This window comes from Electrophorus electricus, chromosome 4 (assembly GCF_013358815.1).
Source record: "Electrophorus electricus isolate fEleEle1 chromosome 4, fEleEle1.pri, whole genome shotgun sequence".
NCBI classification, from domain to species: Eukaryota; Metazoa; Chordata; class Actinopteri; order Gymnotiformes; family Gymnotidae; genus Electrophorus; species Electrophorus electricus.
This window is the reverse complement of record NC_049538.1, coordinates 402930-422192: the sequence shown is the minus strand read 5'-3', so window position 1 is coordinate 422192 and position 19263 is coordinate 402930. Positions and strand designations below refer to the sequence as shown.

The following is a 19263-nucleotide window of genomic DNA, read 5'->3' as shown; positions in this document are numbered from 1 at the left end:
CTAGACACGACCCCCTCCATATTCCAAGCCTACATTAATGAGGTCTTAAGGGAGTATTTGGGTACATCCGTCATCACTTATATTGATGATATCCTAATCTACTCCTCCTTTGACCAACATGTATGTACAGTTCTCCGTACCTTTTTACGTAATAACCTCTACTGCAAGTTGGACAAATGCAAATTCCACCGCAGAGAGGTAAGTTTTCTGGGGTACATTATTTGTGAGGACAGCGTGCGCATGTAACCCTGCAAGTTAGAGGTGGTGACAAACAGGCCGAGACCGGAGACACGCTGGGAGCTACAAAGATTCTTGGGGAATGGCATTTATCAGATCCTTCAGCACCCTGGCCAGGCCTCTCACGGACCTGCTTCGGGGACAGACTACACAGGTGAAATGGAGTTCTGGAGCAGAAAGGGCTTTTAAGGACATAAGAACTGCCTTCTCTACCGCTCCGGTGTTGCAGCAATTCAACCCAGAGAAGCCCTTTGTGGTTGCGGTAGATGCCTCAGAAATGGGAATCAGAGCAGTGCTGTCACAACACAAAGAGAATGAGGTAAATGTAAGGCCCATTGCCTACTTCTCTTGGAAACTAAGCCCATCCAAACAAAATTATGGGGTTGCAGCTCGAGAGCTCCTGGCAATGAAACTTGCAGTCGAGGAGTGCAGGCACTGGCTGGAAGGAGTGCGACACTCCTTTACCATGATAATAAACCATAAGAACCTGGAGTACCTCCAAACTATCAAGAGGCTGAACTCCAGACAGGCTCTGTGGTCGCTATTCTTCTCCAGGTTTGATTTTCACATCAACTACAGGCCGGAAAGAACACGCGGGTGGATGCGCTCTCTAGGCAATACAATGCCGAAGCGCAGTCAACAAACCAGGAGCCAGTTCTCTCACCCATGCTTCTTGGCTGCAGTAAAATGGGAGTTTGACCGCAGCATCGAGGCAGCCAACCCTCATCCTCACTGCCCACCAAATCAGCACTACGTTCTGCCCAGACACCGTGGAGCCCTTACATCTTGGGCACATACCTCGTGGGAACGGGACATCTGGGATCAATGTGTACAGTTCAACTATTGAGCACACGTTACTAGTGGCCAGGCATGCATAAGGACGTGATTAAGTACATGGCCACCTGTGCAGAATGTGCGTGCAGCAAGATGCCACGTACTCCACCTGTGGGTAAGCTGCTCCCCTTACCCACTCCTCTATGCCCATGGTCCAACATATTAGTCAATTTTGTTACAGACCTGCGTGTCTCTGTGGGGAACACAGTCATCCTAGTGACAGTAGACTGCTTTTCGAAGATGGTCAAATTTGTACCCTTGAAGGCTCTACCCACCAGATATTGGAGACTGCGGACCTGCTCTTCCACCACATATTTGAGCAGTTTGGGCTTCCTGAGGACATTATGTTGGACAGAGGGGTTCAGTTTACATCACGGCTGTGCCGGGAGCTATTAGGCAAGCTAAACATCACAGTTAGCCTGACTGTCACACCCGCAGACCCGAGTGTTCCCCGTTTCCCTAGCAACTGAGTCATTTCTGGGTTTTTGTCAGTCTCCATGGTTCCATGTCTCCTCCCCTTTGTCTCCAGCTGTTCTGAGTTTGTCCCTAATTGTAGTTCTATTTAAACCTTGTTTCTGCAACTCTTGTTTGTGGGTCATTGTATTTCTGGTAAGATCCCATTTGTCCTAGCGCTTCACTTGTATGTGTTTAGTATATTCCCATTTGATCTCACCCCTCATTTCTATGTACTTTCTCCCCATGCTCCCTGTTTAGTTACCATCGCTGTCTGTCATGGAAATTTACTTTGCTTTATTTTACTTTGCTTTATGTTTCTATAGTCACAGCATAACAGTCTGCAGATAAGCGTGTGAGTCAGGGACACCAGCTGCTCACATACTGTTCTAACCATAGAGATAGAAGAAGCCTTCAGCACTCAGGCTAACCAAAACATGAATTAGCATGGTTTTTTTTTTCTCTTTCTTCTGTTCTGTGTATAAAGGGAGGGGGACCGTACTGCGGGTCAGTTCTCTTACTCTGTTATGCAGGAAACAGAACTCAATAAACTTTTACTTTTTACTACTCAATGCACAAAGCTGTCTGTGTTTTGATGTGCTCTCATTTTTCCACCACAATTTGGTGTTGTTGGCAGGATGAGCAGCTCCACCACTGAAGGGGGAAAATCAATACTTCACTGAGGACGCTCCTTGGCAAGGCTGAGCTGGGAGGGAACACCCATTCGGGGAAAAGTACCACCAGAGTGAAGGTATTTTCCCTCATCTTGCGGTGCCTGCCTCATCTTCAAAAAGAACCGTGAGTGGGAGAGAGCAACTAATTGTGTAAGTACACAGACATTTATTTCCCTCTGTGCGGCCGTTCGGGAGTTCTCCTCTAGCAAAAGAATATTTCAGAAGTACTTGAAATAGCTTTGTTACGACGGTGCAAAGTAAAGTGAATCAGTAGCCTGCTGATAGTGAGGCCCCTATTGCTCAGACGTGAGATTAGGGACATCTAGGAGATGTAATGGGTCCGGACCTGGGAGGAGAATCAGTCCACGAGCAAACGGAGCATAAGATACATTAACGGGACTAAATTACAGCAGCGCATGCATTGAGAGAGTAATAAAATGGGATCCCAAAATACTAGATTAATGCAATAACACCCGTCCGAGTGGAACCAGCCCTTACCTAATGACATGCGAAGGGACTATAGGGAGAGTGCCCTAAAGTGGTTGCCCATATGGGTAGATTGTTATGGGTTCCCTCAGAATGGGAGATTGAGTGTGAAGCTGCTTAATAATATACTTAGATGTATGGAAAACCGACCAGGGGATTCTTACGATTCAACGTAAGGTATGGAATAGACACCAGGGGAATATTATAGCAAGTCTTAAAATGTGGATAACAGGATGTGGATAACAAACTAAGGGGACTGAGAGGGGGGATGAACCTAACTCCACTTCTCAGTATGTGTCCTCCAGAGCCGATCCCGATCTCGACTCCGCTCCACCGCAACGGAAACCAGCAGCCGTGGTGCCTGATCCAGTGGCAGCAGAACGTCCACCCGCCTATGGACTGCCTCAAGCAGGACCACACACTGGTCTCTTAGATGAAGCCCACGCCATAGAACGAAGGCATCACCCTCAGAGCGGTTAACCAGGAAATGGATGCTGACACCTCGTTCGGACTCAGCAGACTGGCTGAAGACTATGCCAGACATCATGAAGCTCAAATTCAAAGAACAGAGCAGACAACATGGATCAAGCCATGCTCACCATGTTGCAACAAGTGGCTCCCAGGGGGAGAGGACGAGGAAGGGAGCAAGATGCTCCAGGAGGGAAAGACATGTCATGGAGAAATTGATGGTACAACTGTGGAAAAGAAGGACATTTTTTCAGAGACTGTCCAGACCCAGAAGGCCAAGCCGCAAGAAACGATCTGGAAGAGGTGGACTGACGGGCGGAGGGGAGGTGGGATGGCTGTGAGGGACCACCAACCCCATCAGAAAAGGCAAGTGCCAGATTTTTATTCTATGTATTCTCAGCAATTAAGTAAGGGACCCCTAGCATTACCACAAGTCATTTTAACTGTTAATGACAAACAATTGAAGTTTATAGTAAATAGCGGTGCAACGCACTCAGTAATTCAAGCCAAGGGAATTAATGTGCCAATTACTAATAGGATGGTGACTATAATGGGTGCGAGTGGAAAGGTGGTGTATGGAAGAATGTCTGTGCCTCTCCAATGTCACGTGGGGGAACGAAAATTTCGACATGGGTTCCTTATTTCCTCTGGGTGCCCAGTCAACCTGCTGGCTCGAGATTTGATGTGCAAATTGAGTTGTACTTTATTAAGCTCCCCAAAGGGACTCAGTGCCTCATGCCTTCCATGGTTTTCTTCATCTCAGGGAGTTCTGGATCATCAAGGTTACAACTGGCTTCAGCTCACTAGCTGGAAGCTCCAGTGACTGAGAATCATATACCTTTGTTCAATAACAATGTAAGAGCGTTTGAGAAGAACTGAGACACTGTCACAAAAGTAGCTTTATAAACATCCAGCTCTCTTGTGTCACTGGTGCAGAACTTCCCAAACTCCTTAAACACTTCACACAATGCTCATCTGCTCCTGTATATTCAGTATATACGATATATAACAATAGCCATCACCTGTATATTAAATATATACAATGTATGACAATAACCCATCACCTGCATATTAAATATATATAATATATAACTCTAACCTATCACTTATATATTAAATGTATAATATATATGTAACGCGTGTGGCCCGAGTGCCGAAGGGCGTGGAGCAGGACGCACAGACTTCCTCGACAGGGACGAACATTTAATGGAAACATATAAACACAACGGCACTCACACGTATTACAGACACGGAACATGAAACGGTTAACAATAAACAGACACGATAATCGGGAATACATGTAATAACGACGACGCTACCATTTAACATTAATACGCTACATTAACACGTCACATCGACACTGACCAACGACGCTGCATTCTCTGACGTGGGTTTACATACACACAGACAAACGAGGCGCAGGTGTGTGCAGGCGTGGCCACAAACTAAGGTCCTCCCACTGCACGTGGCCGGCCAACCCACGTGCCTCGGGGGAGGCGAGCGTTCCGTGACAATATAATAATAACCCCTCACCTGTATATTAAATATATATAGTATATAATAATAACCCCTCACCTGTATATTAAATATATATATAATATATAATAATAACCCCTCACCTGTATATTAAATATGTATAATAATAATCCCTCACCTGCATATTAAATATATATAATATATAATAATAACCCCTCACCTGTATATTAAATATATATATAATATATAATAACAACCCATCATCTGTATATTAAATATATATAATATATAATAATAACAACCCATCATCTGTATATTAAATATTTATAATATATAATAATAACCCATCATCTGTATATTAAATATATATAATATATAATAATAATCCTGTGCATCTCCTATCGTTCACTGCTAATCTCACACATTTGGTCTACTGTGGCATCAGCGCCTGTGTGCGCTCCTGTCACATGTACATGTGTTTCAGAGTCTTGTGTTGTGTTTCTGCTGGTGTGTCTGAGCTGTTCTCATTTGCCCTTGTTGTTAATTCATGTAGATGACCTTCTGCTTCTTTCTTTGGTTGTTGCCTCACCCTGACTGGATCAGTTTGTCCTGTCTGTCTCTAACATACTGCCTGGTGTACTAATCTGTCTCTGGATCAGTTTGTCCTGTCTGTCTCTAACATACTGCCTGGTGTACTAATCTGTCTCTGGATCAGTTTGTCATGGCTGTCTCTGACATAATGCCTGGTGTACTAATCTGTCTCTGGGTCAGTTTGTCATGTCTGTCTCTAACATACTGCCTGGTGTACTAATCTGTCTCTGGATCAGTTTGTCATGGCTGTCTCTGACATACTGCCTGGTTTACTAATCTGTCTCTGGGTCTCAGATTGTTTGTTTTTTTGTTTACTCAAAGCTTTACTCATTGAACCTGATTTCCACATCATTTCTGCTACTTACTGCATACAGTGATGACAGCACGAGGACAGTGACGGCAGTATGAGGACAGTAGTGACATGTAGAGAGGACGGTGATGACAGTATGAGGACAGTAATGACATGTAGAGAGGACAGTGATGGCAGTATGAGGACAGTAATGACATGTAGAGAGGACAGTGATGACAGCATGAGGACAGTAATGACATGTAGAGAGGACAGTAATGACATGTAGAGAGGACAGTAATGACATGTAGAGAGGACAGTAATGACATGTAGAGAGGACAGTAATGACATGTAGAGAGGACAGTGATGACGGGTGAGGACAGTGATGACGGGTGAGGACAGTGATGACGGGTGAGGACAGTAATGACAGCATGAGGACAGTAATGACAGCATGAGGACAGTAATGACAGCATGAGGACAGTAATGACAGCATGAGGACAGTGATGACAGCATGAGGACAGTGATGACAGGATGAGGACAGTAATGACAGCATGAGGACAGTGATGACAGGTAGAAAGGACAGTGAGGACAGCCTGTGGGGAAGCCGTCCAGACTTCTGTAATAATGACAGGTTTGTGTAACTATTGAGTTATCTGCTGAATTTAAAGTTGAGCTGTAAATGGTGGTTGTCCATACATGCATGTCTGTGTTTTATCATAGAAACCTTTGGCAACTCATAAGGAACAGCAAAATGCTTTTGGTAAAACTTTACCTAAAACACAAAGCTGAACTCCAACAAATCGGGAAAAAATGGTTCTTTTCCTTATAGCAGTAGCTGCAGCTGGTGGAATTATGAAACAATTCCAAGGAAAGTGAAGAGAAGAGAAACCCTGGGATAAGGTTGATTAAGCTCTGGAGACAGTGAGCAAAATATCAGATCAAGTCACCAACCAAATATCAGTAACCATGCGGAGACGATTCCTTAGTGTTAAATTATATACTGTTCTTGGCTAAGATGTGTGGCAATAAATCTCTGCAGCAGCATGTTTTGTCAGAGCATAATGGACAATTAAAAGTGATGCAGACACTGTTGGCAACTTTGAAATGGCCAGAAAACAAAAACTGACTTGCTTCTCATGACAGAGGACTTTGATAACCTGCGAAAAGAATCCACAATGTTTGTGGCTGAGCTGAGATCAAATACTGGAAATTCATCTGGAATTTGAGAAACTCAACTGATTACAGAAAACTATGAAGGAAATGTAGAACTCAGCATTACAGCTATAGAGCGTTCAAATTCAACCTCAATTCATACTTCAGCTAGTACAGAGAATAATGCAAATGTTTAAACATTTATATTTATTTTATTAATAGTGTTAGTTGGAATCATTTTTTTGCAGAACAAACTGATTGTAGTTGATACCCAGTAAGGACTCAAAGGCTTAGCTCATTGCAGTCAATGGCATCATTTTCATAATAAAAGTCCAAACCAGTGTGTCTCTTCCGAACTGGGGACACTGTGGCTTATACCCATTTATTATTTTTCTATACTTTATTAACTTTTATATTTGTTTGTTATATTTGTATGGTTATATTTGTAGCTTGTTATAAATATAAATGTATATGCTGGTTGATATGAGGCTCTAATAAGCAGTTAAACTTTAAATTATTTCATCAAAATAATGTAGGATATTACATTTCATTACATTTGATCTGGTGCCAAATCAAACATGTTGTAAACATTTTTTTTCACGAAATATTAAAATGAATAACAATGGAATTCCTTATGTGAGACACAGCTGCAAACAGTGATCACTTTCAGGACGTTCATTTTGTCAGTGAATAAAATAAAAACAAACATAAAATCACCTTCTTCATCTTATTAAAGAAGCAGCCGTTGGTCTTTTTTATGGACTGTTACAGTACGCCCTCTTGTGGCGAAAATAAAAAGTGGCGCTGCAGTGTATTGTGGTGCATGCTGAAGCAAAAGTGCATACTTGCAGTGTAACAAACTTCACCATCACCTTGTCTAACAGTCACCTACTGCGCTGGCGCTGGCTGCTACGTCACTATAGGTGGGCGGGGCAGAATGAGAGCAGACCGAGTCGTGGGCGTGTGCGTCAGATACACAATGAGTCTTTGGCAATGTAGCAGCTGGGTGGAAATGCTGTGTAGATCTGCGCAAATACAATCGGCAGTAGGACGCTCGCCAGCATTTCTGCTACTGAGCACTTGGCGAGCTGAAATGTTAATGTCTTACGGCCCAGCACGTTTGCTGTGGAAAAAATGAAATAGACGGGTAAGTTTCCTTTGTTATTTTTAAACATACTTCTACTTTCCAAATGGTCTCATCATTATGACGTCATGTATAGGACATTTCTAAATAACCTGCAGGATTAGTGTCATACACGAAGATAATGAGGAATAACATGTACCTTTATTCAAGGATATATTAATATACAATACAGAGAAGTAAATATTTGAGAGGTTGTACTTAAGGAAAAAATATAAGACCTTTCCTGTAAACTTTGTCTTCCAGAATGACTTTTTTGTAGCTCCTGGATTCCTGGTATATCCAGGAGTCCATATTCTCTGTCAGAAAAATGTATGCAAATCACTTAGAAAGGGTGTATTTTATAAAGTCCTTTACATACAAGCTCTTTATGCAACATCTTCCTTAAATATTACCAATCAGAGTTTCAGCATGCTTGGTAAGGCAGGCACTACTGCAATAGCCCACACATCTCAGAACTATAATCACAATCATCAGTAAAATCTTACTTTAATCGTATTTTAGTAGATCACATTAACCACTTCTCATATCACCCAGTAATGCCATATACATTATCATAATAGGCTTAAAATCTTTAGGGTATCTGAATTAGGGCATCAAATTTAATTTATTAGTTGCTTTTACTTTTTGTTTATTATTGCTTTATAATAAACCGCGAGATCAGTCATATCTTTCACTAAGACACGTTTAACTTCTACCGAGTGCAATAATCCGTGTAGTGATCAGAGCTAAACAGATAACCGAGCGAATGGTAATGTTTACCTGAGCTCGGATTGTTTCTGTCTTTGCTAACTGTAGGAACTGAGAAACTGCTACAGAAACACACTTTAGCTCATTCTTTATGCTTCCAGGTCGGGATTAATACATTAATAAAGAACCACTACTAAACCACAAGAGTGTAAAGTAGGATGGCATGTTGGTGTGCCAATTACTATTTTTAGAACGACTTTGTAAGCACGTTAACTTGTGTAACATTAGATAATACGAAATGCAATTAGATCCAAAATATCCTAACGAATAATATCTACATCTCTGACAACACGGAAACATTTCGGTCGCCACAACGAATCCTGCACCTGACGCATCAAATAAATAAAACCACCCAAGAAATAAGAACATATTCGATTAGTTTCTTGTGGAGCAGAAAACAAGCCGCTTCTGCACCGCTCTGTTGTCCTTTTTCCTTTATTAGGAAAACACTTCCTCCACCCGGAAAACTTCACGACAGTAGTGACAATGTTGACCCTTCTCCTTTAACAGATGATATTATTCTTGGTATTGTCTGTCTGGATCTACTGAAGGATCCAGTGGCTACTCCCTGTGGACACAGTTCTGTGTTGTGCATTAAGCTGATTTGCTACAGGGTTATGAGCTGGGCAAAACTCTCAGATCATTAGGAACTAGTCAGTCCTGCTTCAGGTAAAAGCTGTCAGGGAGAGGCAGTGTTTAGCTATTATGCTAGAAGAACCAGACTAGATGTTTTTAAACCAAAACTAAGAACTTGCTTATTTGGCCAGGCCTTCAGCTCACTGTTCCCTCAAATCTTGTAGCACTTCACGTTTAAACTTTAAGCACTACTGTGCATTTATTTCTTTTAATTCTTAATTTATTCTTTATATGTTTAATTTGATTTTTTATGCACTTTTTATTTTTATTACTATTGTTATTTTATTTTAATTCAGGTTTTATCTCTTTAATATTTCGTTTTATTTATTTATATTAAATTTGTTTGGTTTTTTTGTAATAAATTGTATTTGTAAAATGTTATGTTTATTATTTGGCAAAGACCTTTCTAAGCTGCTAGCTCTAAGATCTGGTAGCATGGTAGCTAACATGTTTCCTTCTCAGTACCAGGGGCTTGGGTTTGAGTCTGTATCTGGGTGGAGTTTCCATGTTCACCAAATGTCTGCATGGGTTTCCTCCCATAATCTACAAACATGGAGGTTAGGTTGATTGGATACTCTAAATTGTCCTGTTCGAATGTTACCTGGGTGTAAATATGTGTGAATGTATGTCTAGTGATGGTTGATTCTCTGTCCAGGTCTTAACCTCCTCCCCTGTGGTTTCTGATAAAGGGTACACTGGCCAAACTGGCTGCTGTTTCTCATTGGTGTGTGAGTGACTGTAAAAAGCTGATATCTGTCTGTAAAGTGTCTTTGAATCTGAGAAAGGTGCTATGTAAATAATAATAATAATCTCAGCTCTATCACCTAGGGGAGGTCCTTGCCAGAATGTGTAAAGCAATAAGCTTTATTATTGTGATAATAAAACTTTAATAACATGTAATAAATGTTATTAATCTTGTATAGCGTATGTGAAGCACTTTGGATTGCCATTGTGTATGAAAAGTGCTACATAAATAAACTTGTCTTGCTTTGTCTATTAATGACTGCTGGGATCAGAATGATCAGAGGAGAATCTACAGCTGCCCTCAGTGCAGAGAGACTTTCACTCCAAGACCTGTTCTACGCAGAAACAACATGCTGGCTGAAGTGGTGGAGAAACTGAAGAAGACAGAACTCCAAGCTGCTTCTCCTGCTCACTGTTACACTGGACCTGGAGATGTGGAGTGTGATTTCTGCACTGGGAGAAAACTCAAAGCCATCAAGTCCTGTCTGATGTGTCAGGCCTCCTTCTGTGAAACTCATCTCAAACGTCACTATGAAGTTCCTGGCTTGAAAAAGCACAAATTGGTCAACGCTTACTCACACCTACAAGAGAAGATCTGCTCTCAGCATGACAAAGCAATCGAGATCTACTGTCATACTGACCAAAGCTACATCTGTTATATGTGTAAGATGCATGAACATAGAGGCCACGATACAGTTGCTGCTGTAGCAGAAAGAAGTGAGAAACAGGTGAGAAAGAGAAATCTTTTACATTCAGTTCATGCTGTGTGTCTGATCTGTAATCACTTACATTAGTTATTAGTTTTTTAAGTACTTCATAAGACATATGGCATATAAAATGAAAAGATTTTTTGGAAAGTGCTAAATATGTTTGTCCTCAGTCGGTGTTGATAATAAAAAAAGTCAGACCAGTCAGTGAACTTCTGCCCAGTCAACACCCATCTATCAGCCTTTTACATATGAGGAAAGTGCTCACATGACACTATATATATAAAAATTCCCCACTCGCACTCTGGGTGGTCTTTTTCTTTTTTTTGGTGGTCCTCTATCACAGGCCTGTGAGCTTGAGAATCCTGCGTAGTATATTTGCTGTTCCCAGGACTGTACTCTTCTGGACCGAGATCTCAGATGTTGTTCCTGGGATCTGTTGGAGCTGTTCTCCCAGTTTGAGGGTTTACAGCCCCTAGTGATCCAATTACCACAGGAACTATAATTGCCTACAGCCTCCACATCTTTTCTAGCTCTTCCTTCAGCTTCTTGTGTTCCTTTTTCCTGATGTTGTTATCTTAGCATGGTTATTCTTCAACACCTTTGGGGGTATATTCCATTTAGACCTTAGAATTCCAGCTCATACTCAGATGTTTCTGTACACTATGCCAATCACTTTGTTATGGCGTTCCATGTGCGCCCTGTCTACTAGCATCTTGCGTCTCACTGTTATGTGCTGGATTGTCTCAGGGGCGTCTTTACACAGCCTGCATCTGGGATCCTGCCTGGCGTGGTAGACCCCAGTCTCTGTTGATCTTGTGTTCAGTGCTTGTTCCTGTGCCGCCATGATTAGTGCCTCTGTGCTGTCTTTCAATCAGGCTTTTTACAACCATAGGCAGTACTTAACCACTTCCACTATCTGCATACCATGCAGGGGTTTTTCCTCCCATGATGGCCCCTGTTCCTCCTCATTTCTGCCGTATGAGATACTCACTCACTTTGTCACTTAGGGCCATTATCATGATGTACTCCTGATATGTTACTTTCTGGTAGTGTGAGCTGTTCTAGCCACCTTCCCTCTGCTTGTAACCATACAACCATGCTTACCGATGTGATTGCTGTATATCCTGGTGAGATGGATTAGTGAGTCGATGTACATACAGCTTGATGTCATCCATGTACAGGAGGTGGCTGATGGTTGCTCCATTCAGTAGCTGGCATCTGTAGCCACTCTTGTTGATGATCTCACTGAGGGTATTCAAGCCGATTCAGAACAGCAGTGGGGACAAAGCGTCTCCTTAAATCCCGCACTTGATGGTGACTCATGTTCTTGGCTTGAAGTCTGCCTCTAGGGTTGTCTTCCACAGCCCATTGAGTTCTTGTTAAAGGCTCTAAGAGTCCTGTTGATGTTATAGAGCCTCAAGTATTCCAGGATTCATGTGTGGGACATTGAATCAGAGGTTTTCTTGTAGTCAATCCAGGTCATGCACAGGTTGGTCTGTCTGGTCTTATAGTCTCAGGTGACTGTTCTTTCCACCAGTACCTGGTCCTTGGCTCCTCTGGTGTTCTTGCCAATGCCTTTCTGGGCCCCACTCATGTATAGAGCCATGTGCCTACTTATCTTAGCCGCAATGATGCAGGTTATCAGCTGGTAGTTGGATCGGATTGCCCCTTTCTCTGGGTCCTTCAGAATCAGAACTGTCCAGCCTTCAGTTAACCATTCAGGGTGGTTTCCATCCATTAGCAGCTGGTTCATTTGTGCTGCCAGGTTCTCATGGAGAGCAGTCAGCTTCTTCAGCCAGTAGATGTGGACCATGTCAGGCCTGGAGTTTTCCAGTTATTTCTGCTTATGACCCTTTCTTGGATGTCTGCTACTGTGATGGTTACTGGATCCTGTTCAGAGAGGTTGCTGTGGTCAGCTCTCAGGTTCTCTAACCACTGGGCGTTGTGTGATGTCTCCTTTTCCAGTATTGTTCAGTCTCCAGCTTTGGCAGGTCTGTCCTCGTGCTATTTACCCTGTCACTGAGAGTACACTTTGCACAGCTCATGAAAGAACAAACTTTATTCTCCTGGCTTCTGCTTCATATGTGTATCTCTTCAGGTGAGCAGCCAGAACTCTCAATTTTCCTTGTCAGTCTCCATGGCCTTGGGTATCTTATTGAACTTCTCAGGTACCTTCAGATGGGTTCCTTTCTGTATTTCCGCTAGCTGGCTGACTTCTCTCCATGTGATCTTAATCTTGGTCTCTAACCTCCTTCTCCATGAAGGATTCTGCTCCTTGATGATGTTCATCCTGCAGCCAATCATTTCAAGTATCACCGTTGCTGTGATATATATCTGCTTGTTGGTTTCAGTAATGGTCTTTTTTCTATTTTGTCCTTAGAGCTTTGAGAAAATTAAGCAGTTTTATAAAATATGTCTAAGATTTTGTGGAAATTATATGGAATATTTAGATTTTTTTGCAAGTTATAAAGCTTATATCACATAAAAAGATGAATATAATGTATTTGCCCACAGAGTGGTCTGAAGGAGGAGCAGAGGAAATGGCAGCAGGAAATCCAGGAGAAAGAGAAGAAGGTCCAGGAGCTGAAGCAGGCTGTGGACACTCTTAAGGTGAATACTGAGCAGAGAGCTATTGGAGCAGCTATTTCAGAGCTCAGTCAAGCCTCTCCTCCAGTCAGCCAGTGAGGAGACCAGTGTTGATACACTTTGGGATCCTACACAACCACGATGAGCACTATAAGTCATCCAGGGTCACAGTGAGAGAGTAGATGATACTTCAGCTTTAAATGGACCTCCATCTTGTCTGTGTGTCTCCTAACAGCACTCTGCACAGGCAGCAGTGGAGGACAGTGAGAGGATCTTTAATGAGCTGAACTGCTCCATTGAGAAAAAGCGCTGTGAGGTGAGAGATCTGATCAGAGATCAGGAGAAGGCTGAACTGAGTCGAGCTGAAGGACTCTTGGATCAACTGAAGAAGGAGATTGCTGATCTTAAGAGGAGAGACACTGAGCTGGAGCAGCTCTCCCACACAGAGGATCACATCCAGTTCCTCCAGGTAACAAACTCTGTCTCAGCTACAGAGGAACCTACTCCTCCTCAAGTTTCTATAATGACTCTTCACAAAAGCTCATGAGGACCACAATAAATGTAACTGTCTGTCTAATAACAAATGTGTGTTTGGTCTAATTTAGTGAGAAATCATTCATTACTCTTGTACACCTTTATCCTTCTCCATTATGTTTTCTTCTCTTTGTAGAGTTTCCAGTCTCTCCATGTCTCTTCTGAATCTGAACACTCACACAGCATCTATGTCTATCAACAACTCTCATTTGATGAAGTGAACAAATCTCTCTCTGATCTGAAAGAGCGACTAGAGGAATTCTGGAGGGTGGAATTCAACAAAATCCCTCCACAAGGTAAGAGGAGCCATCCTGCTGTGAAACATAATGATGGAAATCTCTACTTACTCAGTGACAGGGTAAAGAAAGCTATAAGATTACCTAAACTACATAGAAGGGATTTAATGTACCTTTGGGATTGAACCATTACTGCTGCCCTCTACTGGTAAATGTCATTCATGCAGTTTTGTGTTTGGACTTTCATGTATTGGTGTTTAGAAACCTTTAAATATCTTCAAATATTTCTTGTCAAGCAAACACAACACACACACACACACACACACACAGAGTGAGAGAGAGAGAGAGAGAATGGCAGATTGAGTTAGATTTGAGAAAGATGAGATAGATAATTAAAGACTGAAAGACAAAAACAGACAGACATTCAGTTATGAGAGTTGTTGGGGGAGAAAGAGGCTCTTTGGTGCTCAATCTTTTTTCAGTATTCAGGCTAAAGACAAGATCAGTATATCAGGTAGAGGCCTCAACACACTTTACAATACGGTTCCGTAGTATCTTAGCAACTATGGAAGGACATGAATGAATGAGTAAAGTGCCTTATGGACACTAATATTTCACTATGATTCACTAGTGATCAAACATGAGAAAGAAATACTTGGAACAATTGATTCTAATAGCCAGTAGGGGCTGTCAAAGTGCTAGTTCATTTGATGATTTGCACAGTGATTCTTAATATGGTAGTGCGTTCCGGACTGCTACTATATAAAATTGTTACATCTCTACTAAAGCAACAAATAATGACTATTGAAGCATATTAGTAATGTGCAGCTGTAACTGCGTTGTGTAGAATGGAGAGATCACATTCTGTTTGCCCATTCATGGTTTATTACAAGGTGGAAATCTCCAAGCCAGAAACTGCCCCAACACTGCCCCCAGATGATTAGCGCACACAAGAGCTAATCACATTCCATGTCCTAAAGTCAGTAATATCTGAACAGGGCATCTGATTGGCAAGTGGAATTGGCAACTGCCCCAACCATTGCCCCATTACACAATATCAGTATCCAGTAGTTATTGTATTTGTTTATGTTGTTATTTTATTCACTCATGGTTTGTCCTTGCATAGTTACTATGGTTACTAGGGAACTGTATTTGAAAGTGTTACCTTTTATATTTATCAGGATGCTACATTTGAGAGCCAATATAGAAGAAAATATATTCTTGCATTTTCTTGGAATTATGTGTAAATGAAATCTTATTTTCTTTTGTGTATATTTTTAACATTTTATTTGTTTGTACCAAAACCCAGAGGTGACACACATTTAGTTTACAAACATACACAGCTTGTATGCAAGAGACTGAACAACAAAAAAGTGTAAGAAAAGTGAGTGAGAGAGAGAGAGAGAGAGAGAGAGAGAGAGACAGAGTGAGTGAGAGAGAGAGAGAGAGAGAGAATGAGAATCTTCCTGATGATATTTACTGATCTTCCCCAAAGTCCATAATTAACAGAAAGATTAGAGAATGTTTTCTTCATTAAACACATAATCCACATATAATCCCACATTTATTCTGATCATTTTCTGTATTTCTGGATGGATCATTTGGGTCTCATTCATTCATTCTGTTGGATCATTTTGATTCTGTTTCCTCCACAGCTGCAGCAGTTCAGATTTTATCTTCAGTGCAAAGACCAGAGAAGATTTCCTGAAATGTAAGACACACAACACACACACATATCTCTTGTTTTTGCTTCACTGTATTTCTTTACACACACACACACACACACCTAAAATTATGTTGACTCATATAAATAACAGTAACACCATATTTTTACACACACTCACAAACACACACATTCCCAAACACAGACACAAATACTCACACCACTGTTTCTCACTGTCCCACACAACACTGTGTCAATGTCCTAAGCCTACATTTACATTTCTTGTCACTATGATACGTTTGTGTAGTCTGCCGTACATGTGTATAGTCTGTGTTACGTTTGTGTCATTAGAATTTCATCAGTACTCATTGCTTTCTGGAACTCTTCAGTGCTGTTTTGGGCCCATCTGTATGGTCTCCTGATATTAAACATCTTACTGGGCTGTGTGATGCAGTACTGTTATCTCTTTTCTGTAATGAACACAGTGATTTGGCTGTGATCAGACAGAGGGGTAGTGGCTTTACAGTGAATGCACTGAGAGAAAAAGGAGATAAATCTGTTATTGCATAATCTACTGACCCCTCACGTTCCCCAGACCTGAACTCCAACTGAGAACCTGTGGATGTTATGTATCAGTACATTTGGCTTCCGCCAAGTAGCACCACAGACTGTCCAGGAGGGTGACTGATGCTCTGATCCAGGGGTGGGAGGAGCTGCCCCAGGACACCACCCATCTGCTCATCAGGAGCATGTTCAGATGCTGTCAGGGGTGCATACAGGCACGTGGGGGCTACACACAATCAACCTGAGATTTCAGTCTTTTACTTTGATTTAGAATCCAGCCCTCAGTAGGTTGATGTTAGTTTCTACTGTCATTTTGTTACATTATTTTGTTATGAACAACGTATTTTATATCAGTAAAGCTTTGCAACTTGAACGTTTCATTCATCAATATGTTGTGTGATTTAAGTGTTCCCTTAATTTGTTTGTGCAGTGTAATTTAACTGTAGCTGTGGGCTGTAATTCCAGCTTGTTGATCTTCTATAGAGACAGTATTAAATGTTGCACCTCTGTCACGCCTTCCAGCCATATTCCTTACAAAGCACACTACACTACCCACAAGTCCCTAGTTCATTCCAGATAACCTAAATATTAATCTCACTTGTGTCTAGTTACTCCTCTGGTGTTTCCCTATATAATCATATTCAGTCTATCATTGTGAATTCTTGTCTGCTTGTCTTACTTTACTGATTGTTTGTATTAATCTTGGTTGCTATTCTGGTTCTTGGGACTCTTCTGCCTAAATTTTGGATTTGCTCTTCCCAACACCCTGTTGGATCTGTTTGCTCTTAATCTGTTACCAGGATTACACCCTTGGCCTGTGTTTGAGCACTATCTTTGGATTGCCCCTCTTCATTATCAAACTTCAAGTACCAGCATTTGTCTTATTCCTGAGTTAATCTCATGCCCTCTCTCTGATGAGTTAATCTGATCCCCCCTTCCATATTTAATATAACTATAATATAATGTGCTCTTTGTTTCAGATTTCTGTCAGCTGACTCTGGATCCCAACACAGCTCATCATTCCCTCAGTCTGTCTGAGATGAACCAATTGGTGACATGGAGTAGGGAAGTCCAGCCATACTCTGATCATCCAGAGAGATTTGACTACTGGGCTCAGGTGTTGAGTAAGGAGAGTGTGTGTGGATGCTGTTACTGGGAGGTTGAGCGGATCAGTGGGGAATGGGTGTTCATATCAGTCTCATATAAAGATATCAGCAGGAAAGGACAGGGTAATGATTGTGGGTTTGGATTCAACTCTCAGTCCTGGAGTCTCGTGTGTTCTTCCACCCTCTCTTTCTGCCACAATAATTTTCAGATTAAGATCCGAGACCCACCACCCACCAGAATAGGAGTGTATGTGGATCACAGTGCAGGAATCCTGTCCTTCTACAGAGTCTCTGACACAGTGACCCTCCTACACACAGTCCACACCACATTCACTCAGCCCCTCTATGCTGGCTTCTGGCTTGCTTCAGGTTCAACTGTGAGGTTATGTGATCCCAAATAATGTTTGTATTACTAATGTGGTATATTGTGGTTAATAATGGGGAGATGAACAATTAATACACAATCCCACATTGTTGTTGTGATCATTCTTTGATGTTTCTCAGATCCTAAAATGGTTCATATTGTTCAATAGCCCTTCTGGTCTGGGTTTAGACAAGACTGTAGTCACAGTACATATTAGGGGAACACGCCCCCCTGCCCCCCACCCCCAATACTGAGAGATGCTCAAATTGCCCCCCGCAATATACTGAGGTAAAATACATTTATTGCACTCACTAGCTTTGCCCAACGTCAGGAGCTGTCAATGTTCCCATCTCTTGTTGATGGGATTATTATTGTCACACTGTCTCACCGTATCAGCTCACCTGACTAGCTAGCAGGAAAAGGTAAAGGTAACGTTAACGTCAATACTATAATTGTAGAAATAAATGTTTTACTAAAACACATCAGTAATTGTATGAAGTGGAAATACATTTTTGGTGAAAATGGGCCAGTTTTATAATGCTAAATCAACAACCATCACTACTTCCCTTAGCTAGCATAGCTAAGTTACCTGTTACGTTAATTAGGCACATTCATACAGCACCCAACAGTCATGAGCACATTCACCTAACATTAATGTTTTTAGATTTCGTGATGTGTTAGAAATCCCATGTGAAGTCTCAGTAATGTGTCAGACTTTGTAGGGATGTATGTAAACATGTAGAGTGTAGCAGCTTTATTGAATATTCGTATAATATCCTGTGTGTTCTATTTGCCTATGATAAATTGCATTAGTGTTTGATTAAGTAAAAGCAGATTTTTATTAGTCAGCTTTTGTCGGCTTTCATTCAGTTATGAGTAAGAGGAAGATTGTCAGTGACATTCAGTGTTTGGACAACCTCAGAAAAAAAAGAAAAGTAAGAGAAAACGAGTACTAGTCAGGTGATATAAGTATATAAAAGAGTTGCACAAGAACTGAGTCAGTCTTTCCTGACACTTTCAGTCATAACATACTGAATGTGTTGACAATAAGAAATTATCAGTAATCTATTCCTGAACATCATGGCAAGAAATACCAGTTGTTTTATCAATATTTATTTCCTGTCCAATCTGGTTTATTAAAGTTTACTTTTTCAATTTTGTGTTCCTACTTTTAAACAAATTGGCTACTTATGTGTATAAAGATCTAATGTCTTGAATTTTCCATTGTGGATTTCTTTATCACATGTAGAATGAGAACAGTATGTTTGTATTTTCCTGAAATAAACTCCATCTGATTCTGCTTCATCTACACATCACCTCTCCAAAGACTCATTACCTCCTACAACCTAGAAACCAGACACAGACCCTGTAGTTTCTCATCTGTATCTGGGATGAACTGCAGTTGGCTACTCAAACTCTTCTGATTTTATCCTGAAGAATTCAGCTTTCACTGACAGGGTTGTGCTGTCCTCTGGTCATGATGTACAGTAATGTGTTATTACTGTGCTGTCAAATAATGGACTCTTCTCAACAGGTCTGGGACTTACTGAATGAACAGTTTATTAAGAATTC

The 19263-nt window shown here is 41.3% G+C and overlaps 1 protein-coding gene across 1 annotated transcript; it reads left to right on the top strand.

Annotated features, from left to right (window-relative positions):
• The first annotated feature begins 10206 nt into the window (after positions 1 to 10206).
• LOC113590659 (tripartite motif-containing protein 16-like) lies at positions 10207 to 19002 on the top strand. The gene is given in 7 exon segments (XM_035525656.1): positions 10207 to 10656; positions 13153 to 13248; positions 13460 to 13693; positions 13895 to 14054; positions 15650 to 15666; positions 15669 to 15705; positions 17202 to 19002. Coding segments are annotated over 7 exon segments (1449 nt in total). The 5' UTR covers positions 10207 to 10278; the 3' UTR covers positions 17729 to 19002.
• The last annotated feature ends 261 nt before the right edge of the window (positions 19003 to 19263 follow it).